The sequence below is a fragment of the Haliaeetus leucocephalus genome, unplaced genomic scaffold, assembly GCF_000737465.1.
Source record: "Haliaeetus leucocephalus isolate CR32 unplaced genomic scaffold, Haliaeetus_leucocephalus-4.0 Scaffold906, whole genome shotgun sequence".
Classification (NCBI taxonomy): domain Eukaryota; kingdom Metazoa; phylum Chordata; class Aves; order Accipitriformes; family Accipitridae; genus Haliaeetus; species Haliaeetus leucocephalus.
The window spans coordinates 971541-998439 of NW_010973342.1; the positions used below are offsets into that span (position 1 = coordinate 971541).

The 26899-nt window shown below is 39.9% G+C and overlaps 1 protein-coding gene across 1 annotated transcript in view; it reads right to left on the reverse strand.

Annotated features, from left to right (window-relative positions):
- EVC2 (Ellis van Creveld syndrome 2) overlaps nt 1–24301 on the reverse strand; it is a 75533-nt gene extending 51232 nt beyond the window's left edge. Inside the window, exons 1-7 of the mRNA XM_010583462.1 lie at nt 24253–24301; nt 15917–16077; nt 15324–15389; nt 10404–10581; nt 8218–8327; nt 7032–7094; nt 1876–2010 (exon numbers count right to left, since the gene is read on the reverse strand). Of these exons, the coding sequence (XP_010581764.1) occupies nt 1876–2010; nt 7032–7094; nt 8218–8327; nt 10404–10581; nt 15324–15389; nt 15917–16077; nt 24253–24274 (735 nt within the window). The 5' untranslated portion in view covers nt 24275–24301. The remainder of the gene's footprint in view (nt 1–1875; nt 2011–7031; nt 7095–8217; nt 8328–10403; nt 10582–15323; nt 15390–15916; nt 16078–24252) is intronic.
- Between the last annotated feature and the right edge of the window lie 2598 nt (nt 24302–26899).

Here is a 26899-nt window from a genome sequence, read left to right on the forward strand (position 1 = left end):
TCTCCAGGCTGAACAACCCCACCTCTCTGAGCCTGTCTTCACAGGAGAGGTGCTCCAGCCCTCTGATCATCTTCGTGGCCCTCCTCTGGACTCGCTCCAACAGGTCCATGTCCTTCTTCTGCTGGGGGCCCCAGAGCTGAAGGCAGTACTCCAGGTGGGGTCTCATGAGAGCACAGTAGAGGGGGAGAATCACCTCCCTTGACCTGCTGGTCACACTTCTTTTGATGGAGCCCAGGATACAGTTGGCTTTCTGGGCTAAAAGCACACATTGCTGGGTCATGCTGAGCTTCTCGTCAACCAACACGCCCAAGTCCTTCTCTGCAGAGCTGCTCTCAATCCACTCATTGCCCAGCCTGTATTTATGCTTGGGATTGCCCCGACCCATGTGCAGGACCTTGCACTTGGCCTTCTTGAACTAAGTAAGCTTCAGATTATACAAAAAAACTTACAGTGAGCATCTGATCTAATTCTATTGCAGGTAACTCTGGGTGAGAATGTTCCTACTTATCATAAAACTGTACAGCTGGAAAGGGTATAAAGACATAGTGCAATTCAGGTGTGTACCTGAAATCAAATATACTACTTTTTTTTCAGGCTGAACTTTTTGTATATAACTGATCTGGAATACAAATGAAGAAATGAATGGAGAAGACAGAAGACTCTACATCGACTTCAGTAGGCTTGTGAAAGCCTTCTAGGAAGTTATCTTCCACTATAAACTTTCTAGGCCAATTTTTTAAAAATTACCACAGTATACAAATTATATATGGCAAGATTACAGTATTACAAGGTGAACAACATGAAAAACTAATCCTATGTATGACGGAAATTACTATACAAAAACCCCACTATAAATATCTGATGCTGGGACAAAACTGGCCCTTTTTTATGATTTTGTTATCACAGCTTTTTCAGTAAAAAGAAACAAGGCATGCCCTTTTCATTTAAAAGGATTAATTTTTCAGACCTAAGAGAAATAAAAATTGTTGATGGAGTAATTTTCAACTGCAGAAAATAAGTCTGGAAGTGATTTGTGAGCTCCTCTGGTCAGTCCAGAGGGATGGGAGATCCACCACCATCCGAGCAGAGGAGGGGTTCAAACCTCTCAGCACATGTCTCTTAAAGGACTGCTCCAATCACTGTAATATTCTGACTGAGGTCTCCAGCTCCCTCCCATTGAAGTTGCTCCACTTTACATAAATACATAAATAATTAATAGAAGCAAGGGCTGGAACTTGGGCCAACGTGATGAATATTTATCAGACTCTGTATTTTCTCTCTCCATCCCAGTATGTACTGAAATACTTTCTCCAAAATTGCACAGCTTGGATAAAGAGCACTGAAAATGCTCCATCCCCAAACCCAACTGTTTTGCTTAATCACTCAAGAGATTAAGACACATCCAAGGAACTAAGAGACCTAAATTCAAATCCCTATTCCTAATAATCAGAAATACAATTTGGACCCAAGTCTGCTGTGCTGGAGGTGAGTGGTCTACTCCCTGGGCAACTGCTTATAACCCACAGACATCCTGCCTCTCATTTTGAGGGATGAAGAGGAGAGGAGGAAGGGAGGAATTTGAAAAGAAACTGATAGCCAAAGGGTGATCTCCCTCCAGTCTGAAGCTAACATCCAGGTACTGACAGCAGTTCTTCTGATCAGATTATCATTCTTACACTCCCCTCTAAATCTGATTGTGCTAAAGATTAGAGGTTGTAGAGATTACCTTACCTGTGAATCCAATCCATCACTTGGTGGCTTTTTATTTATCTTCAAAAACTCTTTAGACAATCTGTATTAGTTAGGAAGTTATATCATCAGATATGATCAATGAAAAAAATTAAATAAAGTACTGTTACAGACAGTATGACTCACCTGTTTTTTACTAAGGAAACTCCATTTTAGTATTTGGGTTCGGTGAACAATGAAAAAAACAGCACACGTCAATATAAGAGAAACAAAAAAAGCAATGAAGAACCCTGAAGCGTGGATGGCATGGCTGTATGAAATCTGAAATTAAAAGACCATGTTATTAAAACTATATTTTAAATATATAAAAGATCAGACTCAAAGAATATAACTGTAAACAACATAGTAAATTCTTTTTAAATGGCTTCACACAACTTCAGGGTTTCTCAGCATTAAGTTATTATTACTACAGTTTTATTAATATTTTCAAAAAAGTGTCTATTTTCCATAGATTTTCAAGTCAGCATGGTTCATTATGTTAATCTAGTCCAAATTCCTGTCTAAGTGCAAGCAACAGAACTCACACAGACTGAATTTTGGGTGACTTTTGGGTGTCCTATACTTAATAGCCTCGTTTCCAGTGTTGCCAAACTCTCCTAAGTCTCATTGATAGTGATGGCATTTGATGTTTCTCAAAGGCTCTGAAAAATCAGTCTAATGTTGGCTACCTTTAATTAATGGCCATTTCTCAATTCAATAAAACTGAGTAATCACCATAGGGAAACAGCACCAATATGAGTTCAGAATAAATATGTAACTGACAGTTGACAAAACCACCCAATTTGTGTGCACCCTTGTGGTTTCTGCATGAGCCAGAGTCAGAAAAGAATAGCAGGAGCACTGGAACCATGAGCCAGCTAACAACTTTGTAAGCCTTTCACTTTAGCTCTTAATTTAATCTTTAAATTGAATTTCATTAAAATTTAATTTTTACTTCATGCTCCATGTAGCAAAACTTAATTCAGTGTTTGTTTAGTTCCTTGCAATCTTTGGAGAAAAAACATAGCACAGCTATTAGTATAATGTTTCACTACAAACTAATCACTCTGTTGGGGCTAGAAAGTGTAAATAATTAACATGCTGCTTGCAAGCTGGGCTTGGTCATCTCTTGGAGCAGAAACCTGAGAGCATTCCATGGAGTCAACGGTAATTCTGCATAGGAATCGATAATCAAACATGGTCCACAATTTGAAAAGGATTTATTCCAATTTAACAGCACAACTGTATCCTTTTACTGCCTAGTTTTTTTCTCTCTGATACATTTTTGTACACTGAAAATCTGTCATATCTCTAACTGAAAGGAACTGTATCACATCAGACTTTGTTGTTTTGAAGGCTCAGCTCCTCAAAGCTGCTGGAGATGCTCAGCACTCATTGATTTCAACATCATTTCAGTGGAATTGGGCGATGATGTCAGTATCAAGGATATCATCAAGATGTTAATACAGGCTACAATTGGCACTTGCACAGTTCCAGGAAGAAGATCCAAGGTTTACTTCACAGTACCGTACACGTAGAATCAACAATTGCTCTGACTAATAGATGTATGCTTGGTTTGTTTTTTTGTTTTGTTTTTTAATGCACTTAGTCTAAAGTAAAGAAACCCTTGAAGCACTTTGGCGTTCACTAAAATTTTTTGGGACTAAGTACATATCTGAGTAAACCAGCCATGTGCTGAATTCCTTCTAATACCATTCAATATCTTTAAGTTCTAAACAGAAACGAGAAAGAAAAGAAAAAGAGGAGCAACACATTAATTTCATGGTTCCATGTGTAATTACCAACACATTGTCTGAATGTTTTTTCTTGATGTAGCTTCCTACTACTTTGGGCAATTGCTTCCATTACGCTCTCCTCTACCAGGGCTGGCCACTAAGGACACCCAACACATCTACATCAGCGTCAGTACCAGCTCTCTCCCACTCTGACTCTGCACTGCCCCCAGTTCCTTGCCATGAGCTCAGTTAAAGCTGCATCACTTTGCATCAAAATATCTTCATCTTTAAATTTATCTGAAAGATGATTATGTGAATATTAACTCCCTTCCATAACCCAGTGTTTCCTCCCTTCACAGATCAAAAGGGTTTCGCCCATACCACTTGAACGGTCACTGAGCCAACAAACTTCTGTGTGTGACTTGGAAAAAATGTAATTTCTCTTAAGTCAATCTGCTGTCCCCAGGTTCTCCAGTTGCACTGGGTGGCCAGGAGGGAATCACAGAAGGGTTCTCACTGACCTCTGCCACACTACGGCTCTGCCTGAGGTCCCACCACTTTCAAGGAACAGGAGATTCTGTAGATAATATTTAGGAAAAAAATGCTGCTTTGGAACCACTTCATCATTTGGCTGAATTCACTCGCATTTGTCTAATTTCCAAGCACTCTGTGAAATTTAGGGGTCTCTCTAGGCTTCTGGGGAAAGCAGGAATCTGGTGAGGCTATGGGTTCAGTGAAGCTGAAATGAAGCTGGTTAAATTCTGATGGAGAAAAAGCACTGGCTTGGGAATGATCCTGTTGCTTTCTAAGTAAAAGGCGAGACCTATGGCAGGGCAGTCAGTGTGCATCAGGGCAGGTGGTTCTGTCAGATGTTATGCTCCAATGGAGAAAAATGGACAGGGAATTACCTGTGCTTTTATACTTAAAAGAAAATGGGTTCTGGAATGACAGTCCATGTCATTGGGGGCTGTAAACCCAAGCAGGACGACACAGCAGGCACCTAATGGCATCTGAAAGGATCACAGCGGATGGTGCAGGGCAGGTGCCAGAGCCCTGCACAAGACACAGCATAGGACCAGAGTTGGCACTGCAGGCCAACCTTCAAACTACTGACACAACAGTAAGCCTCAAAAGCCGTATCCTAAGCTAACTGCTTAAGCCATCCCAATAGTGAGAAGAAGCATCACAGGCCAGAGTTTCTTTGAAAAACTGCTGTGTTGCCACTGATTTGAAGGATGCTGAGGGAACAAGCCTGGTAAAAATCAGATCAAAGTAATTATTATCATTCATCCCATGCAGTGTGCTTAGATGGGAGAATCTCCTTTTGTCCTTTTCACTGCAGTTTCCCATTCAGCATCAAAACCACCCAAAGGCAGAGGCACATAGTACTGACAGCCCCTGAAGTGCTGCGGGAAGACATCTGGCATGGACACTCAGATGAGCAACACTCATATTTTTTCATAACCCACAAAATTACCTTGTCACATGGAACCAAGCACTTTCTTCCAGCAGCGCAGAAGGGAAAATCCACAGGGTTTGTAAAACTTTAAAGAACAGCACAGCAGCCAAGTGTGCAAGCAAACCATGTGCAAGCTGATGGGACCAATTTAGCATGGCACTGCCATGACTACATAATTAATTCTTCTCTTTTCTGTCCCCAAAGTCAACATTTAGTATCCATTTAGCCACACGTGTGTGTTAGCTTTATCACACCCATGAACAGGTATAAATAATGATTTTCAGTAAATAAAATCTGAGATTGAGAGCATTTATGACAGCTGAAGATATGGATGAAATACATCACACCTCTTTCAGCTGATCGTAATTTCCTTGCACAAACTGGTTTCCTTCTGAAGCACCTTATGCTTGGCCACAGCCCAAAGGCCAATACTACGCATGTGAAACATGATGTGTTCCACAATTTCTAAGCTTTATTTTTCAAAATTAACAGTAGTCTCCACACACCTTTACCACACATTTTAATTATAAACCCTGTTCACTTAGTAAGTTCAAATGCAGCTGAGCCAATTTTACCTAACTATGGAATAGTCCCCAAGAACTTGTTGAGGTCTAACTGTCAAGTTCAAGTTGGAAAAAACCCCACACTGAAAAGGTTTTAACTATAGTAATAGATTGCAAGAATTTTCATGGTGGGCCAAGACCAATGTAGCTTACAGTCTTAGCTTAGACATCGCCAACTGCTGCAGATCAATTCACACTGAACTCTACAGAAAAGCAGCATTCATTAAGCTATTTTTCTAACCCAGTCAGCTACTGCATGTTTTACACATTCAAGAGTAAGAGTTTCCAAAAAATACATTTATGGTAATCCCAAGCATAATACTTAGCTATACAAATGTCCAATCCTTTTAAATCTTACTAGATCGTTATCCAGGAACAATGAGTTCTCTAGCTCATGTAGTTTTACTTTATATCATGTTTAATTTTGGCTTTCATTTTAACAGAATGGGCACTTGATCTTGAATTATGAGAAAGCCAAGTCTGGACTTACATCTGTTAACACTAATAGAAGGTAAGAGGGCAAGAGATCCCCAGCAAAAGAGAATACAGTAACAAGAGGCCCCTGTGCCCAATCTCCAGATAGACTACTGATTTTAAAGGTGGAGAGGAACTCATGGGACAGGCCCATAGAAGGAATGAGCAGCCTAGTCCTCAGGACCTCTTCAGGCAAGCCCCATCCACATGAACTTTAGATTTCAAATGATACAACCACGGCAAAAATGTTCTGGGGTGAAACAAACTATTTTCTTCTCCCTGAACACAAATAATCACATTGTTCTTGCCAACCAAGGCACAGCTCCTTAAAAAAAGACCCCTTGCAACACAGCAGCCTGTCAAGGTAATGAGGGGTTAGGGGAGAAAAACTAGTTTGGTGAAGAGATTATTCTAGCAATGAAACTGATGTATACAGTGAGGAGTTCTCTAATAAAAAATTATCTAGAAGAGAAACACTGCTGCAATCAATGTAATTTTGAAGGTTTATCTGGCCTCTTAGAAACCATGTTAATTCAGAAGCCAAGAACAGAAAGTCATATTGGAAGGATGACTAGTTAAAAAATGAAAGGCAAACATAAACTACATCTCTTTTACTGCAGTTCTATTTCTCAGGCTCCCCACACAGCTATTTTCTGGTTTGTGTATCAGCATGATACACAAACCTTTTCTCAATAGCTGGAGATAACTCCACCCTTTTGGAAAGGCAAAAAGCTTTCTCATGGTGGCTAGGCACAGGAGCAGGTGAGCATTCCTCATTACAGTTTTCTGTGCCTGGACACTTCTTCAAATGAAAAAACATGGCTAGGAATATAATGGAAGTTTTATTTCCATACTAAATATTGCTGCTTTAAGACAACAAAGACCCCTTATCTTGACTCCTGTTTTCTTCCTCTTAAAATCAGAGAAGGCAGAACTTGTGTATGATTAATAGTCAGTAGCTGAGTGATGAGATATAAGTGCATAAGTACATTCTTTGCTCCTAAGATTTAGTTTAGATTGTCCATAAATTTAAGCAGGAGAGTCAACATAATAGCAAATCATAGAATTTACCTTAGTCTTTTCTTCTTCAGTTATGGTGAACGATGCCGTCAATGATACAAGATGTGTTTTATTCTGAGATATAAAAATATTACATGTATTAAAAAACAACGAGCAGAATCCATGGCAAACAGCCCAGAGTCTCTAGAAAAGCCTCTCCTTGGAAGATAAGCTATACTTCTCATTAAGCTTAAAGCTGCAATAATTCTGATAGGAAAATGCAGTGTACTTAGTGGTAACAGACATGGAAGCAGCTGCTCTGTGGGATACTCTCCCCTTATAATCACACAGAGGCATATTCCAGTGCTCACAGAATTACATTATTCTGTGCCTATAAAATCTGGGTTGACTAAAAATGCACAGAACAGGAGCCACAGTCAGTGCCTATGTCTTTATTCTTAGAATTCCCTGGTTTTTGAAGCCTTGATCTCTACCACTCCAGTACCACTCTCATGCACATTGTACATTTTTTCCTGTAAAATAAAGGAGATACAGCGGTTGAAATGAAAATAAATCTGCACATTCTAATTACATGCAATTATGAAGACTATAGAAAAAATAACAAGCCATATTTAAGAACTGAAAAATTTTACTTTGGAAGAAACCACTTGTCCTGCCTCCTTAGTCCTGCCTCCTAGTCAAAGCTGGGCCAACTCCAGCATTAGACCGGTTGTCTTAGAGCCTGGTGCAACCAAATTCTTAAAAATCAGTAAGGATGGAGACTCCTCAGCTTCTCTGAAAAATCTCTTTCAGAGCTTCACAACTCTCATACTAAAAAAGTGACTTCCTTATGAGCAAGGAGGTTTTCCTTTGCTGCAACTTGTTTTTTGGTTAAAAGAAATTATTTTCTGATAAAAATATGGCAAAACTTTCAATCTTTCACACACTACAGGAATACACACGTAAGTATGTGGAACACCGTTATTTCCAGGATACATAGACAAATGGGAGAGAAATACAAAAAGTAGAGAAAAGCTACAGGACAACACACAAACATACTTCACCTATTTATGGAGGTCTAGGACTTCCCACACTATGAAGAATATCTTATGTACTTGTAAATTCATGGTAAACAATCAGAGAGCCTAAGAACCTCATAACATGCAGGCCTCATTGCTTAGGCAGACAAGAACCACCTTGGAGACTTTTTTTTTTTGCAAAAATTGTGAAGAGCAAAATAAAATTGTAAAGGACGTACCTGTGATGAACTCCTGAAAGTTAGCTTTGCAGGCAGTGTCAAGACCCTGCCATCCCACATTTCTTTTGCATCAAGAAGTGCAGAGTAGTTGATTGCAAAGTGTTCTCCACCTGTTAAAACAGAGGAAAAAAACGCAAGCTGTGTAGATTAAGCAGGTGAGGTACATCTGCCAGTGCAATAGCAGCCTCTAAGTAATCGTGTCTGCATTTTCTTAAACAGTAGCTACATAGACTCGAAAACAACCCAGTACAGTTGCATATCTTTTTTTACACAAGAAGACTGAGTGTGAATCTCTTCACAGCTGAGCACCCAGCTGAGCTCAGCTGCAGTTACAGATGTTTGCAAAATTTGAAAAGCAAGTTCAATATGAATAAAACATCCAAGGAGCTTTTTAGGTTCCCCTTTAGACTGTGCTTCCTCACCAGCAAAAGTGCTCTCCTAGGAACCAAGCTGCAGTAAGCTCACAACACTGACTTCAAGCGAATTCAGCAGAGAGGTAGCCAGAGCCTACCAGCATAGTCCAGAGAGGAAGGATATGGACAGCTTTGCTCTGTCCCAGGAAAATTTCTCAAAGATCCCTGGGGAAGGCTTGGGACAGCACAGGAACTTTTCCTTTCTGACACAGCAGATGCCTCACATCCAGAGTAGATAGTTCCTGGCCACATGAGTCCAGCAACATCCTTCGTATCTGCTGCCTCTAAGAATGCAAGCAAATTTGGCCCAGGATCTGGAAACTGCATTAAATGATGTGTCAAGCTACTGAAAAGCATCATGTTTTGACTGACAGTAAAACTCAACATGAGATATTTAAAAATAATATTTTTTTTTATAAAATGGACAGCCTACATTATAACCACTAACTAGTTGGTTCTCCTCATGTTGAAACCAAAGAGAAATCAGACTGAGATTTCAGATGAATTTTGATTCACAGTGTACTCTAGCACTGAAAAATTATCATGGCTAACATGCAGCATGACAGTACATAGGCCAGTGTAGGTATAGCCTTTCTGTCCAGCCCTAGTGGCAAGGTATGGGCTGAGTCCAGGACTGACATAGTAATGACAAAACTTTAAACTATGCAGAAATTTGTTCTGCTGGATTTTCTTCCACTTCAGTATTCTTCATGCTGATTCGTGCGCGTATATGGGCTAGAAAAGCTAGCTTCTGTTCCAGATTCAGTAATGATAAATAAATTAAGTAACTGCTCCAACTCGGTTTACTAGATCAGCTCTGCAAACCATTTTTCTATTCTTTCTCAGGGATCATTCTTTCTTAAGAACCTCTGTTGACAGCCAGCAATTCCTTCACATTTAAAAAAAACCCACCTCTGTTATCAGTACCACTACTCACACTGCTGTTATTGGAAATGGAGTCTGGCTATGCATTTGTAATCAGACAGCAGTGCCAGGTCTACTTATTTCCCTTTCCTATTTGGAAACCTTTCACCAGTAAAACACTATCATAACCCTAAATACTTCAACCATAAACAGGTATCACTGAACACTTCTGAAGAGCCAAGAGAAATATCATGACTCTCACATGCAAGCTGCTAATCTTCTTTGTGCTTAGGAAAAAGGAGATGAAGAAATCAAGAAAGGTAAAATTTTATGAATGTGCAGTGATCCAACTGCTACCAAAGGAACAGACTCACTCCAAGAATGGATAGGTTTATCTCTTGATTACTTGGTTTTATAATGTGCTCAGTTTGGGGAAAACGGATACTGAGAGGAGCTGCCTTATTTCTGATGAATCTTCTTGCCTGCTTGCATGGCCTTTTGCAATTCCAATGCACCTCAATACCTCAGCAAGCCAATCTGCCATGCTTTGCTAAAGAAGGAATACTCGTCAGATATGATTAAAATGGCTTGTGCAGCAGCTTTTAAAAATACCCAAAATGAACAAATACTATCATGAAAGATTCCCTTTCATTTTGATGGCAGCAACCTTTACAGAGTACAGGGGCTCACTTCTGTGCCTGGGAGATCAGAAGCAGTTCAAAGGTGGGAGGCAAAATGTGCATTAGTAGAATTGTGAACTGCAGCATGAAACCTCTCCCAGAGTTCTTCACCTGTATTAACTGATAATCGGAGAATTTATACCAACAAAAATACATAAATAAATAAATATTGTGAACAGATGCTCTTCCACATGTGTTATCAGGGGTACTTCTTTGAAGATTTTGTTACCTTGCAAGAATCTTTTCCTGTAAATCTGTATGCCATCTGTGGTCTTATCAACGTTGTTCTTTTGAACATGTAGACCAGTGATATTGTCCAGGAGGATAAGATCTGTAATGTTTGCTGAGAGCGTGTTATTAATCAGAAGTGTAATGTATGCAGTTTGAGGGTCATGTTCAACATCCACCTGAAAACAGAGATATTAGTATTAACGGTGCAAAATGGTTGTATGTGCATCTTACCAGCAAAATTCATAGTACTGATTACTAACAGAAGCTCATTATATGTGTAAACTTATTTTCTGAAGCCATTCTGAGCGACCTCCAAATGGCATTACACTCAGTTTGATCTCAGACTCCCAAGAAGATTTTTATCTTTGGTATGTCAAGCTGCTGTTTGGAGACAAAGGGACAGAAAGCCAGAAGTTGGAAACCCATCTCATGCAGAGCCAGAAGTGAAAATAAGAATCCGAATATCCCCACAATACCTCATACAACACAGAACTGGATCATAACTTTATAACCGGAGTCTGGAAAATTCTTAACTTTGAACTTCTGTACCAGGAGGATGTTTCTTTTGCAAGCTACCCTCATTGCAAGTTCATTCTCTCCATGCAGTTTTGGTCTCTATTTCTTTTTTTTCAGAGCAACCACACTCTCTGAAGGGTGCCAGCTGCCTCGATGCGCCCTTCCCATGGGAGGGCTGATGGAGCCACCAGCGGACATGGAGTTCACAGCTCTGCTTCCAGTTAGTGGTGAAGTTCATAAGCTAATCGCCAATCTCTAGCAACACACGCTCATGTGATTTTAGTTATTTATTCCATTAGGCCGTTAACTCTGAGTAATTGCACCCTCTAAATGAAATTACTCTGAGCACAGAGTTGCTTACTGACCTCTCAACTTCCAAATTGCCTTCCCCTATAACTCATATTAAACCAGAATTTTTGAAAAGTTTATCAGGTCTATAATATGCCAGCCTATAGTATAGTGTGCTGGTTTTGGCTGTTTGTCTTAACAGCAAAATTCATAGTGTTGATTACTAATAAACATAGCCCCATACTAGCTACTATGAAGAAAATTAACTCTACCCCAGCCAAAACCAGCACACATAGCCATGATGGTATATCAGGCTTCTAATAATGACACCAAATTAACACTTATTTAGCTGACCAAAGTATGATTCAGGCTGAGCCTCTCTCTTTTTTCCTCCTCGTTTTTAGGAAATGTCTACTCTGTATCTGGACATCGGCAAATGTAAATAATAAAGCAGCCCCCATAGAAATGAGTTCTAAAAATATGAATTGTGATAGACTTCAGAAATCACACCAGAGTTCATGGCAGCCACAGGGTTTGACATATGTAGTTATGATTTCATTGTGCACTACTGAAACAGATTACAGTTTTAGCATATCTTATGAATCAAGGAGAAGAAACAGTTTATTGAAATTATTATTGGTTAGTTTGTATTTTTCTATTCAAGTGACAGTAATTAAAGTACCTTTGAATAAATCTGTTTACATAACAAACTCTCCTTGGTATACCACACTAAATTTTCCAAACTCATTACAGCAAGTTCAACCTCAACTGCATTAAACAAATCTTACGGAGGAAAAAACCCAACTATTTATTGTACTAGATTCTGCAAATAATTGTCAGCACGTATAAAAATAGGCTTAATCATATTTGTGAGGAAAGCATTACCAATTTCATATGTTTGTATATCATGAATTATACCCCAACATTTATGAGACTTAAAATCACCAAATATTAAAAATGTGATTTATTTTGGGCAGATTTCCTCTCTTCTGGTTTCTGATCCAGCATGATGCAGTCAACATGCATTTCAACCTTTCCTGTGCAGTCACAAAGGCTAGAAACTTGCTTTAAAAAGCACAAACAATAAGAAACAGGAAAAAAAGCCTCAAAGCCACATAAAGAAAATTGAAAGCCGCAAAGCAGAGACCCTGACCCAGTCACCAAAACAAGAAAATACACCTTGAAAGATTAAAGGTTCAAACTGCATGAGTTGTTAATACCGTTATTATGCTCCACGGTAAATGTGGATGGGCCTGTGCAGACAAACATGTATGCATCAGCAAAAGAGGGAGCTGCGGAAACAGGGGGAAATAGCACAATTTTTTCCTCCCTTCATTTTCCCCCACCTTTCCCTTGCTATTCTGTGAGATGAAGACAAAAAATGAGGAATTCAGGGTCTCTTCCTGTGCTTCTAACCAGGCACAAATATATTCCTTTACATTTGGGGAGAGGGGATATAAACAATAATTTAGATAAATTCCTATAATAAAATAGGCAGAGAAAGTAGCATGTGTATAGTTCACAGGTACGTGGGGGAATATGGCAGCATTAGTCCTCTCCTTCCCCTAGACAAGTTTAATGCACTCCCACACACTGTTTGTTCCCTTTCTCCAACCAATTTTGCATTTTCTCTTCATTTTGTCTCATTTAATAAAATTCTTAATTCAGTGACTAAACAAAGCAACCCTTTAGAGGTATCCCAACTGTACTGCCTATCTGCTACCACAATCTTCCTTCCTTAACAAAGGTAACATTTGTTACCTTTCTGATTAATATTAAATACATGTTTTACATTCTTTAATTTTGACTGGCAGTCAGTTTTAAGCTAAACTGCAAAGGGTTGAAAGAATTTGGATTTTTTTTTTCCTGATAGCACTGGAGAAAGCAGCAGATGAGAATCAAGTAGGGAAGCTCTTGGGTTTGACCACTCCTAGAAAAAAACTCCTCCATACGCCGCTGCCATTGGGATCAGCAGCCACTGGATATCCCCTTTAAGTTGCTCCTCTAATCTGCCTGAAGATGGTTTTTCTTGCTTTTGGAGCAGATGATCATGCTGCAAACCATCTACAGGAACTGAACCCAACGGCAGCCACTCATGATGCATAAGTGCACACTCCGTTTTCTCTCTGCTGCTGAAGCACACCGTATGTGTCATCACCCCCTGCAAGCAATGTCACTTCGGGTACCTGGGAGAGTGGAGTGAAAGAACCATGGCAAGAGCAAGGACACGCTAGGAGAAAAGAAAGGAGTAAGGAATTGCCATGGAAGCGAAAGGAACAGAGGATCTTTTGGAATAAGTTAGAACAACTAGAAACAGGAAAGGTGGGAAAAAAATGAAGGATCATAGATTCATAGATGATCTGCAATGCAAGAATACTTAGGAGACTGAGAAACAAGACAGGTAAATGTGTTAAAAGCCAGTCAAATTTAAAGATTTACTTCAGCTCTGCTAAAGATTATTGTCAATATGAAGTACTATTACAGAAAAATTCATGTCATACTATGGAATGAAGCTCTTAAAGGAGCACATTTTTGGAAGGAAGGAAGGGAGTGGGTGCCGGAAGCATAGGTAAAATTTAAACATCCCAGTTTCAATATGGGTATTTCTGCGACAAAGTGTTGGAAAAATCCTGACTCGAAGAAGTAAACATATGTCATCTCCATGCTCTGAGGAGCCACTCGTGGTAGGAGGAGGAAAATGTGCAAAATTCACTTTTTTTCCATTTAAAACAGCTAAAGACCACCATATGGCCAGTCCATCTCTTAGCAGGAAAGCATCTGTTCAGACAAATTAGGATTGAAGTAGATGACAAGGTAAACAAAGGAAAATAAAATGTGAACTGCATTTGAAGGTGGAAGATGATCACATACAATCGCGTAGTTTTGAGTAATTTACAACTAATAGTACTAAATACAACTGCAAAATTATTTTCTGATAATCCTAGCATCTACAACAGATTAACTTTAATCTTGTACAGCAGGATTTCACAATTTTTAATGAGCCTGCGTAAGGCTGTGCTATGAATAGCAGAAAAAAACCAACATGTAACAGTCTCAAACTCTCCTTCTGAGAGGCTCTGATATAAAAATTTGGAATCTACAGCTGGAAAAGCAGAATATTCTGTGTTACTGCTTCTTATGTCTGAAATGCTCACTATTCAGCCTCATTAATTATGATATGCCACCATTTCAGTAACAACATTATATGTAATTAGTGCCATGATATGTGACGCATATTCATTTTTCTCTATGCAAATGATCTGGTGCAGGTTATAATATCACCTTTTCTGTACTGGTTACTGAACCCTCTACCCTCATACACAGAATTTCAGCAGCTGAATTCAGATTTGTCTTAAAGTTGGATGCGCGTTCTCTCTCCAAGGGACACATAAGATGAACTGTCTCTAATTATAAAAATTCATACTTGCTTCACCAAGTGTGGAAAAAAAAACAGGGGGAAAAAAAAAAAAAGGAAAAATAACAGTCTATGGAAGGTTTAAAATTTCCTTATAGTAGGGAGGTCTTTGCTCCTCATAAGCATTTTACACAAGTCAAATGAAACCTTTTTTTTTTATTAAAGACTGTGCTGTAGCTGAGTCCCACTGAATATGCAGACTATGACACAGTGGCTCTTCCATGGCTGTATGATAGGATGCCCAAAGATACAACAGGCATCATGGGGCTCAGTGCCCCATCCTTCAAAAGCAGTCCATACTTGACACAGGTAGGGCATTAACGGTTGAGCCAGAAAAGTATCTCAGTAGGCTTATCTCATCCTCTAAAGAAGTCAGTCTCTATCTCTACCCAGCCTTGTGGCTGATTTCTAGAGTTCACCAGGCTTTGCCCATTTATAGTTTTACAAATTCACACCGAGGTATTTACTTTGACCAAAATCCAAAATCCCCTGAAGTCTGAGAGGAGATTTCACTGACTTCCTTCAGTTTTGAATCAACACTGCAAAACTGTGCCTCTTACAGAGGGTGCGACCATCTTAACGTCAAAATGGACATTCTCCCAAATACTCAGCATGGGCACAATTCTGTTCCCACTTTTTAAAGGACATTTGGGTACAAACTTCCTACCAAATCAACAAGACAAATGTAAGAAAACTTACCACACCACATTTCTGAAGGGTTATTCCAAATCCAGAAGACACTGATATATTGGACACATCTTCAGGCTGTGGAGGAAGAGGAAAAGCCTACATAGTGTATAAGATATCACAATTCACAAACTGCAACACAAGTTAAATTATGTAAATAATGAAATTAGAAAAAAAATTCAGAGGTATTAATCACTTTCAAATTTAAGAGCTTTGTTATCCCAATAGTTAAACTGTTTTTCTAGTCCAAATTTGTATGACCTACTTATTCCCACAAGTAATTACTAGTATCTTAATTGATATATTCATCTTTTGGCTATCACAATTCCCTAACTGCACAAAGTTTATCAGACTATACAGATCTGTTTCATTACTAAGCGTCTATCAGAATTTATGCAGCAATCACATAGCTGTATCTGTCACAATAATTCTTTGGAAGTCTCACAACTAGTTAGTGTTGCTGAAGCCATCTCAAGTGAACATAATCACCTGAGACAGAATTAGAAGCATACTAATGGGGTAGTAAATTTCCAGCAATGTTTACTTTTGATATAATTGCTACAATCCTTACAAGTATTAAAAGTGGCAAACCATCTTTTACTGACCAGCTGCTGGTTAACAGAAGACTCTCGTTTGAACAAAATCTTCTTTGTCCATGAGGGTATCAAAGCAAACAGCGAATGGCTCCACTGATCGTCCGAGGCTGCAGAAGTCAAGAGCTGGTGAGGGGCTTCGCTTGCTTCAATGACCAGAGGCAAGGGCATTGCTGAAAACCAAGGCAAGACTCTGCATTAGAGCTAAAGCTGGCTCCTGTGCGGCAGCTGCTTGGTGCAGATTGCAGCGACCAGCACACTCTCCCTCAAAGCACTTAAAATCAATATAGATAACATGAGGCCAGACAGGAAAGAGATGGGATTTGACCCACAAAACCCAGCAGGACTTAGAACAAAACTGTTTCCTACCTAGGGAACTCACATATAACCCACAGAAAACTTCTTGCCATTTAAACGTAAAGTGTCTAATGCATGAATTAAAAAGTTGCAGCCTTAAATAAACTGTTATTATTTTCAACACAAAGAAATTTTCAGCAAAGAATAAATAATGGAAACAGTCTACAATGTGAGTGGTCTCAGTGCTAATGGTGTTCTGCTTCAAAGATATAGTCTGCCAATTAACCATTAACCCTATCAATACATATTCAGAACAAAAATACTCCTCAGTTAAGTAAGGGTCTCGGTTACATTTCAGCTGAACTGGAGTGCCATCAAACCAAATGCTCCTCAATTTAGTAATTAGCAATATAAATGCTAGCTTACACTACTATATTTTTGTGAAAGATTAGTCCATGATATCACACACAATTACAAGAACAGTTTTGAAATCATATCACTTCCATCTACTAAAGTAAAAGCACCTATGACATTAATAAAAGGACCTTATACTAAACATCAATAATTTAATATACTAAATTGTCAAAAGGTAAAGCTGCCAAATGAAGAGAAAAAAATGTCATGAAAATTTCAAAATGATAGTTGGCTGTCTATGTTTAAAGATACCTTTTTTCATTCTTTGCATAATAGTTCTCATTTATTTCTTATTTTTAAATCCCATGTTTTAATCATTAGCAATATATATTCATATGAATAAAAACTCTCATTGAAAAGCAAAGCTTTTTGGCAAATGACATTTTTCTATAAAGTTTTCATTTTTAAAAAAACTATTATATGTTAATGAAATATGAAAAGCTGAAGATAGTAAAATCTCATTAATATGAGAAGCAGCTTTTTTTTGAAAAGACACTGCTTTGTTGGAAGAACAATATAAAGAAATACTGTTAGCTGTAAATAGAAAAGGCATGCACAGGACATTCAGAATTGGACCCTTAAAAGTCCTATAAAGGGCCTTGAAGCATTGATGCACATGAATCACTGAAAAGATTTCTGTTAACATAATGAATGAGATGCAGTCCTGCTGCTTCCAGAACCCAGATGGACATGTGCACCTTGGGAAGCTTCACTGTCTTCCCATGCTGGAATAGCATGCTTTTTATTTGGGAGGGAGTGGTTTATATTGGACAAAATTGTGGATATATGGCCAGGAAAAGCTAGTTGTTTATATTTTATGATCAGTTTTAATTCACTTCTCTAAGTTTTACTTAAATACTTAAACCACTGTTAAACAATGCAACAGACTCAGACTAATTTAGGGACTGTTAAAATATCAAGGTAAACTTGGAAAGAACACTAATATGTATAATAACAATAACAGATGTCTGCGTATCTTTGGGATTGAGTTTTTTCAGGGTAGTCATGCATGGTGCATTTCTGTTTCAAGACTAAGCAACAGCCCAAATCACTCAGAATGACACCAGTGCCAAACTCTGAGTGCTGTACAGACGTGCTAGCTACCAGTCTGAGCCCACCTGGCCATGGCACTCCCCAGCAGATACAAGTATCATACTATATACCATCTCCAATGGCTCTAAACCTACGTTCTGACTACTGAAGAAAGAAGGGGGGACATTCGGAGTGACGGCGTCTGTCTTCCCAAGTCACCGTTACACGTGATGGAGCCCTGCTTTCCTGGAGATGGCTGAACACCTGCCTGCCCATGGGAAGTGGTGAATGAATTCCTTGGTTTGCTTTGCTTGTGCATGTGGCTTTTGCTTTACCCATTAAACTCTCTTTATCTCAGCCCATTAGTTTTCTCACTTTTACCCTTCTGATTCTCTCCCCCATCCCACCGGGGGGGAGTGAGCGAGCGGCTGTGTGGTCCTTAGTTGCCGGCTGGGGTTAAACCACGATACTGCATCTCTCCTATATTAATGCAACTGCCACCCCATTCCTATGGAGGTGGAGCACCAATTCTTTTTGTTTTCTTGACAGACTACAAGAGATGTACTTTCCTTTATAGTAAGCAGAAACCGTGATTGAAGCCATGGAGCTTCTTTGTAGGGCTTCATAGGAGTCAGAAGTCAAAATGGCAAAATGCATGGGCTGGGTTGAGCAACTACTGCCTTCAAAGTGCTTCTTATTTAGCATCATTTCCTTCTGTATTTTGGATGAGGGAGGTCAGCCAACAAGAAGGGGGTTAATTTAATTTTAAAATATCTTTTGTTATTGTGCCCTATGCAGCATGACATCTCCATCAGCACACCCAACTGCACTTCTCATGTGACAGCAAATCCTGATAGTCCCCTCTGGAGGGCATCAAGTCCACAGTAACCAATTTAATTAACTGATCATGTTCTTTGACTCTGAATAAATCTCTGGATTACTAATTACACAGATGAGTCTGTTTTCAAGTTGTGCTTTGTCATCACTTACAATCCCGAGATAATGTGCCCAGCTCCAACCAGAAGTCTCCAGGCATGTTATTTGGCTGCTCCATCATCAGTAATTGGAGGCTGGGGATTTTGCAGGTTCTTGACATTATGTTAAGCAGCCTCAATGCTGATGATGATTACAAGGATACTTCTACAAATTCACTTGTGTCTTCCCAGCACTCATTGGAAGGTTTTCCTTAAATAGATTCCATCAGTGTGACACACGTCCATACAGCAACACGTGCCACTGCCTTCCTCCAAATTTTTTCTCATCCGTCCTACTAATTTTTAACAATATAGGCTGTTGTATAATACCCTGGTTTCCCTTGCCAGTAAAGCAGCACTTTTCTATCTCATTATTTTTTGTAGTATCAACTGTCAGTTAAATAACTTTTTCCTGATCCACATATATTTAACTGTCACAAGAACATTACACACTTCAGTCCAGCTGACCTAGAAGAACATAACTGCTTTTCCACGTAACTTGCTGCATACTCTTAACATCAAGACAACATAATTGTATTTATCAATTCACCTGCTGCCTCTTTTCAGATAAGGTCCTAGAGGGATTGTAGATGGCTGATGATTGCTTGAAAAGCTGGACGTTGAATATCTGAGAAAGGATGGTATAGGCATAACACATTCTGTGGTTTTCACATCTATTCTAGATTTTTGTTCTGAAATTGTTTTTTTTTTTTAACAAATAGATTCATCTGAGGTTGGAAAATACTAATACTTGACTCCTGAGGCCTTTCACTAACAAGCATCGAGTTTTCTTTTGGATACCCTGCTGTTCAGAAGTGCAAGTGCCCCATTGTCAGTGCCCCTTCAGAGATGCATCCCAATTCTGACACCGACTGCAGTCTCCTTGTTCCTTCCACTCTCTTTTCTTCTTACAGCTTCAATCTTTGCCATTTTTCTGGTTGTTTTCAGAAAAGCCATTATCAGAGCTCCATGGTCTTCACTTCCATTAGTTTCTAAATGGGAACTTGTTGTGGTTTAACCCCAGCCAGCAACTAAGCACCACGCAGCCGCTCACTCACTCCCCCCCCATCCAGTGGGATGGGGGAGAAAATCGGGAAAAGAAGTAAAACTCCTGGGTTGAGATAAGAATGATTTAATAGAACAGAAAAGAAGAAACTAATAATGATAATGATAACACTAATAAAATGACAACAGTAGTAATAAAAGGATTGGAATGTACAAATGATGCGCAGGGCAATTGCTCACCCCCCGCCGACCGCCCCCCAGCCAGTCCCCGAGCGGCGAATCCCTGCCCCCCCCTTCCCAGTTCCTAAATTAGATGGGACATCCCATGGTATGGAATACACTGTTGGGCAGTTTGGGTCAGGTGCCCTGGCTGGGCATGAGAAACTGAAAAATCCTTGACTATAGTCTAAACACTACTGAGCAACAACTGAAAACATCAGTGTTATCAACATTCTTCACATCCTGAACTCAAAACATAGCACTGTACCAGCTACTAGGAAGACAGCTAACTCTATCCCAGCTGAAACCAGGACAGAACTATTCCCACTCCTTTTCAAAAGGGAAACTGCAAAGCAGGGGAACAGTTTCAGTTTTATACACAGCCCAAACAGCCCCCTCTCATCTGGGCTTCCCAGGCTGCCACCAGGCATTCCCGAAGTATAATGCCTCAGGCCAAAACATTTCCCAGTAAGCAAGCTAGCAGAGCATGAGGCTTAATCTGGGGCTTTCCTGCAAACATGTCCAAAGATGCCAAGTGAAGCAGTTCATCAAAGAAAGGCTGTAATTTCACTTTGTTTTGAGATGTGAGACAATATCACGATCTTTAAGAGGAAATTTTGTTTTGTTTTCCTTAAACCTTCCACTTTTTTACAATGTATTATCAAGTTGTTAAATGTTATCTTACTTTTAATTAGCAAGTTATGAAAATGTTTTTCCATGATTTAATCCTCCATAAACCCAATATAAACAGATATGCCAGAACCCTGTCTTAAACTGCCTGTTCCTAGCTAATTACCAGTGCTGGTAGGTCAACTTTGTATTGAGTTACAAAATGAAAACATGAAAATAAATATTAATATAGCTGAAACAGCTCGAAGATTGATGTAATATTTTACCACTCACGTTACTATAGCATTCACGCAGTCCCACATATGCGCAGTGCCACAACAATATTAAATGATAAATGCACAGTTGATCAGAACAGTCTCAGCTATTTAATACTGTTCAATTTTCTTTGCTATTCTCCCCAGGTAGTCATTCACCACTCCTCAGCTTTGTGCGCTATTGCTTTGGGTGGTGATCTTTTGCTCTTTTGGACCTCCAGCAGCCACACTCGAGGCGCACACAATACACTGAGGAAGGAGAGCTCCCCACTCCCAGTTCTCACTGCATTCGCTTGCTGCTCAGGGTGTACAAACACAGAGGATCCGACCTGGCACAAAATGCACCTATCATGTGGAGACTGTGGCAACAGTGGGTCTGTGTTCATATGGGCTGGGGGTGGAAGGATGGGTATCTAAGAAAAGAAACTTCCGTTTCTTTCTTGTCCTCTCTTTGTGCTCAGCATACTATCCTTTGCTAAGATATTAGTTTTGTGTAACGACAGGGACCTTCAGTGCTAAAGCACAAGCCTTTACCACTGGACTAAACAGGCTGAGTCCTGAATATGTTAGTGGCACAGATGGACTACCATTAGAAGGGTAGGTATAACACTTTAGTGCCTCACTTGTGCTTGACAGAAGTTAAGGTTAAGGTTATTCTTGGCCATGGCAATTAAATAGGATGATACAAAATTAAAACAGTGTTAAAATAGCTTTGCAGCAAAGACTCCAGTATGTCCTTAAGGCTCCCGTACCTTTACAACACATCCTAACCTGCCAAATTACTGTAGGAAAGTGAAGACTAACAAGTTTGTGAAATGTCAAGTTCAGAATTAAAAATTACCTGACACTGAAAGGAAAAATAAGCGATTTAACTAAGACCGTCATTCTAATTCTTAGCTCTTGAGGGTTGCGTATTTCAAGTCCCACATCTGCAGTCTTATTTGCCTTCCCCCAGAATTTACCAGCAAAGCTTTGAATAACCTTGCGTTATTTCAGTGGGGAAGAAAAGAGTTAAATATACTTGCTTACTATATTTTTGTTGTTGTTCTGAACTATTCCCTGTCCTGAAACCATCCAGGACACGAGATCCAATTTGAAGTCCTTTCAATTACACACAACAATGAACAGGCAAAGGTAGCAATTTACTGTATTTCAGTTTTGAACATTGCCATTAGCTTTTCTTGTTACTAAGTCAAAGAAACTATGGGCATCAACAAGACAAAACAAATCTACTTTCCAGGCCTGTTTTGAGTAAGTCAGAACAGACTCGAACATAACTCTCAAAAAGCCATTGTGTTCCCCAATCACAGGGCTATTCTGGAATTGCCATTTCTCATCTAACCCAGAAACAACCCAAAAAAGCTTCCAACAGAAACCCTGAGATCAGCGCACTGCCACAAACTGTTTCACTTCAGCACACTGCCATTTTCAATGACAAAGGTTTTATGCAGAAGTCCCCATCTCACTGCTTTCATTAAGAAATTCTTCAGTAAGAAATAAGGTCTAGTAACTTTATTAAGCAAACCACTAAAAACTTAGCTTTAAATATGTTAAAAATTCCTGTTTATTAGAATGGACAATTCTCAGTTATAAAATCAAGCATACAATTCAGCAGCCCCTCACTTAACACGTATATTTACCTACTAACAAAATGGCAGTTTCATAGAATCATAGAATCATGTAGGTTGGAAAAGACCTTTAAGATCATTGAGTCCAACCATTAACCTAACACTGCCAAGTCCACCACTAAACCATGTCCCTAAGTGCCAAGTCTACACATCTTTTAAATACCTCCAGGGATGGTGACTCAACCAATTCCCTGGGCAGCCTGGTCCAGTGCCTGACAACCCTTTCAGTGAAGAAATTTTTCCTAATATCCAATCTAAATCTCCCCTGGCGCAACTTGAGGCCATTTCCTCTGGTCCTATTGCTTGTTACTTGGGAAAAGAGACCGACACCCACCTCACTACAACCTCCTTTCAGGTAGTTGTAGAGAGCGATAAGGTCTCCCCTCAGCCTCCTTTTCTCCAGGCTAAACAACCCCAGTTCCCTCAGCTGCTCCTCATAAGACTTGTGCTCCAGGCCCTTGACCAGCTTCATCGCTCTTCTCTGGATGCGTTCCAGCACCTCAATGTCTTTCTCTAGTGAGGGGCCCCAAACCGAACACAGTATTCACGGTGTTGTCTCACCACTGCCAAGTTCAAAGGGACAATCACATCCTCAGTCCTGCTGGCCACACCATTTTTAACCACTAACAAAAAGATATTGCATGTCAAAATCCTCCAATTGCCCCACTTTAACGCCAGAAGGTTCTTCTGAACTACAAAACCACATGCATTTCCTCTCTCAGTGGATGATACATTAATAATTTGCAACCCATCAGAAAGCAAGATGCAAGCAGCAAAGATGACATTGAATAAATACAGGAAAAAAACAAGGAAGCTCAGCAAATCTGAATTATTTGCTTTCGTATTAAAATTAATAAACTCATTTGTGAATTAGCCATGCCACAGGGCAAAGAAATTAAGAGGCATCTCACTAGATGACTGCTTCAGAGTGTGTAATTTCTTGGCAAATGCATGTCACGAAATAATCTCTTGGGGAACCGCAGCCATGGTGGGGTCTATTTCAGGCATTCCATTGCCCCTGTTAATGCGCTGCATGAGGGTGTCATAACCTTCCAGGGTACTCATCTCTACTACACTTAGGTGAGGTAGCACACTATTTATTATACACATATGATGAAAATTAAGACCAGAGACTCAGAAAAACTAAGTGGTTTGTTCAAATGTACACAGAGAGCCCTGTGGCAGTCAGCCCTCAGATGCAGCTCCTCCAAGCTGTAAGGGACTTCTCTAAGTATCGGGGTACTCTATTTCGATCAGATTAGGCAACTACCACTGAATATACTTGGTGTATCTGAAAGCAGTGACAAGTATACTTGATACCCACTGTAAAGAGCATTAGCATCCCAGCAACGCTTCCAGACGCTACATGTCTATGAGTCTTTAACAACTTGGTCCAGGACAAAGTATACCAGTTATTGTAATTGCAGAGGTCTTTGAAAATAGCTTCAAGAGTAGGTATTGCAACAGTGTTAGTAAATGCAAGCTGTTAGTAAAGTTAACAGGTTAAGCTAGCCTCTGGAAAGGAACAAGGTCTCGATCAGGTGTAAGTAATATGGGTTTTCCACAACACTGGGAACGCTGGACATCAGAGCGTGCTCCCCTACGTCATTACACTTAATGAGGAAGAAGAGTTCCTCCTGAAAATGATTCAGAGCAGGATACGAACTAAGGTCTTCTCACAGGGGCTCCATTCTAGATGAGCTGTTCAGGGAGCCTAGAGTACCCTCGTTCCCAACTTCTGAGCAAACACTCCCCTGCAGCCCAGGATCAAGAGTCCCACTGATGACAGTGGGTCACCAAGGCACGGCTCCAGTCCCCTGCCCACCTTCACACCCATGCCCTGGGAGTCCTGGGACTCCCACAGCACTGAAAAGAGAGAGAAGACAGTTACATACCTGTCATGCCCAGACATCCCATCTCTTTTTGAAGAAACAGATTATCTTCAATAACCTAAAGTTAACACAGAAGAGAGCAATTATAAAAAAGAACTGTTTGCATATTGAACTCTTACACTGAATTTATGCTTCAGAATTAGAAAGAACCCTGTTCCACAAAGCCTCAAGTTTCCCAAAATTACCAGAAGAGACACAACACGGCTCTAGAGGTCTCCCACAGCTTGTTAAGCAGTGCGAGGCTCTGCTGTCTCCCAGTATGGCTATGCACGCTTGGGGCTCAAACTGTACTTACACTTAATATTATCAGGGTGAGCCTCTGTGCAATAGTGGAGCAGAAGGGTTTGCTATTAGTTTGATTTTACAAAATAATTTTTCTTTGCCATTTTCAAAGGCAAATTTGAGGACACAGGAAAATCCAATCCCCACAAGTCAGCAGGAATGTGTCCATATTGGATGATCAAGTCTACTGACATTACGCTCATTTTTCCTTTAAAGCATTACATGGACCCTTTCAAAGGGACCACAGGCTAAAAACTGCAGCTTACAAGGCAACCTGTGACAGCCTCCCACCTGTGCCCAGACCACAGATTGCTGCAAAAATCACAGCTCTAAAACGTCAGTAAAACACCCCAGTGTTTTTAAGGATTGTTAATGCCCAGCGTTTTGATCAAGATGTAGTAGTCATACACGCAAGTTTTCATTTAATAAAAATGCTTCCTTGCAGGAGATAATACAGAGTTAGGAATGTTGGCTGATTAACAGCGATCTTCTAAGACCACTGAGTGACATGACCCACCCTTGCTCTTTCTGTTTGCTCCCAAGCACTGCATGTCAGTAATGTTAAGTACTGGCTTATGTCAACACCACTGTTACACTAGAGCAAGTTAGGGGCAGTTTTCTTCTTTGGCTGCTCGGGGAAGCCATCACTTCAATTATTGCTAGAGCTGTAACTTCAACCTTGTGTAAAAATAGTTCTCACTTCAGATAGGGCACTTGTGCTCAAAAAAATAGAAAATGCAAGACATCTCACAAATTTGGATGCACCAGGAGCCCTGGGTTTGAAGTGGACATTGCTCTGGAAAACAAGTATATATGGGATTGGAGGCAGCTCTTGTGGAGGAGAAAGGACAGAGAAACAGACCCAAGTGGGAATATGCGGCACGCTGAGCAGCCCCGGGACACAGCTCTGGGAGACCCCAGGCACTGAGCTCTTCACTAGGGGCTATCTGCACATCTCCCAATACCTTGCTATACAGCTCTCCCTGCTCTCCAGAATTCTTGTACGCAAACTGAGTTATGCCAAAGTTATTTAATGCCATTGTTAATTTCTTCTCATTAATTAAACAATATGAACCTGAATTTTGAGAAGCCAAGCATCTCAATAACACAGAAAGATAAGAACAGGAAACTCCAGCGGCAAACTTAACCAAAAATTGGCTGGTGGATAGAGATATAGATGTACTTATTTCTATACATGCATATGCAACAATAGAAATCACATGTTAAAAGGGAATTAACCTTTGCCAGATATTTCTAGAGCAGTCTAGAGCCCTATCTGCATTAAGGAAATGTGTACCAGTACACTAAATGGACGTAATGACACCAGCGTAAAACACTGATTTTATATTTTTATATCTTATTTTATATTTTTTATATTTTATAAACCACCAATACGACGGTCTATTATGTTAAATGTTAAAATAAATCTTGTCTATAAATCCCCCAAATTATGCTTATGCATTATATCAGCATATATATGAATGTGAATGTTAAATGTCAACAGTTCCTTTGTAAATGAGACTGTAACAAAAGCAGACAGACAGTGGTCTATAAGCATGCATAAAGGTATGCAGAAAATGTGGCTTGCTAGCTAACAAGCTTTATTTCCTACTTCCTAGGAAATCAGTGTATAAATGGCTCTGGATTTCCACAGGCTCCAGGCATTCATTCATTTGTGGTTTTACAACAGCTCACGCACAAAAAACTATGTTTGTATGTCCACGTGCGTCAACTACAAATGACATTACAGCACTCCTCGTTTTTTCTTCTGCTTTTACCTGACATTCAGTTCTCAGTAGTCTGCACTGGAAAATATAGTCTGGATAACTCAGCACAATTCTTCCACTCTGCTACAGTGTGTCCATAATACCAGAGGGCATTACAAGGGGCTCTGCATCAGCAAATAGTGCCAATTCTACGGGCCAGCACTCCCATCATGCTTCAAAAGTAATTAATTTAATGCAGTAATATTGCCAGCAGACATTTTCCCAAGTTTTACATTAATTTATTTTTCTGGTGGAAAAATAAGGTGGGTTGTGGTTTGTTTTTTTTTTTTTTTTTCGTTTTCCTGCAATAGTGCTTCATGATGATTAGCTTTCTTGTCATCACACCACAAACTAATGGTCCAAAACCCGCTCTATCCCCTACCGCAGTCCCAGGTATTCTCCACACGGGCAAAAGAAAACTACGTTGGCACACTTCGAGACAGCCTGACAGATAAAGAATGAAAAACAAAGGCTGCATCCTCAACCGCTGGCGGCATTCCCAACAGCAGGCTGACTCCGGCGGGCCTGGGTGCTGTGCCCAGACAATAAAGGCACCAAACGCCTCCGCCGAGGACGAGCAGCCAAGGGGAGCCACTGTCGGC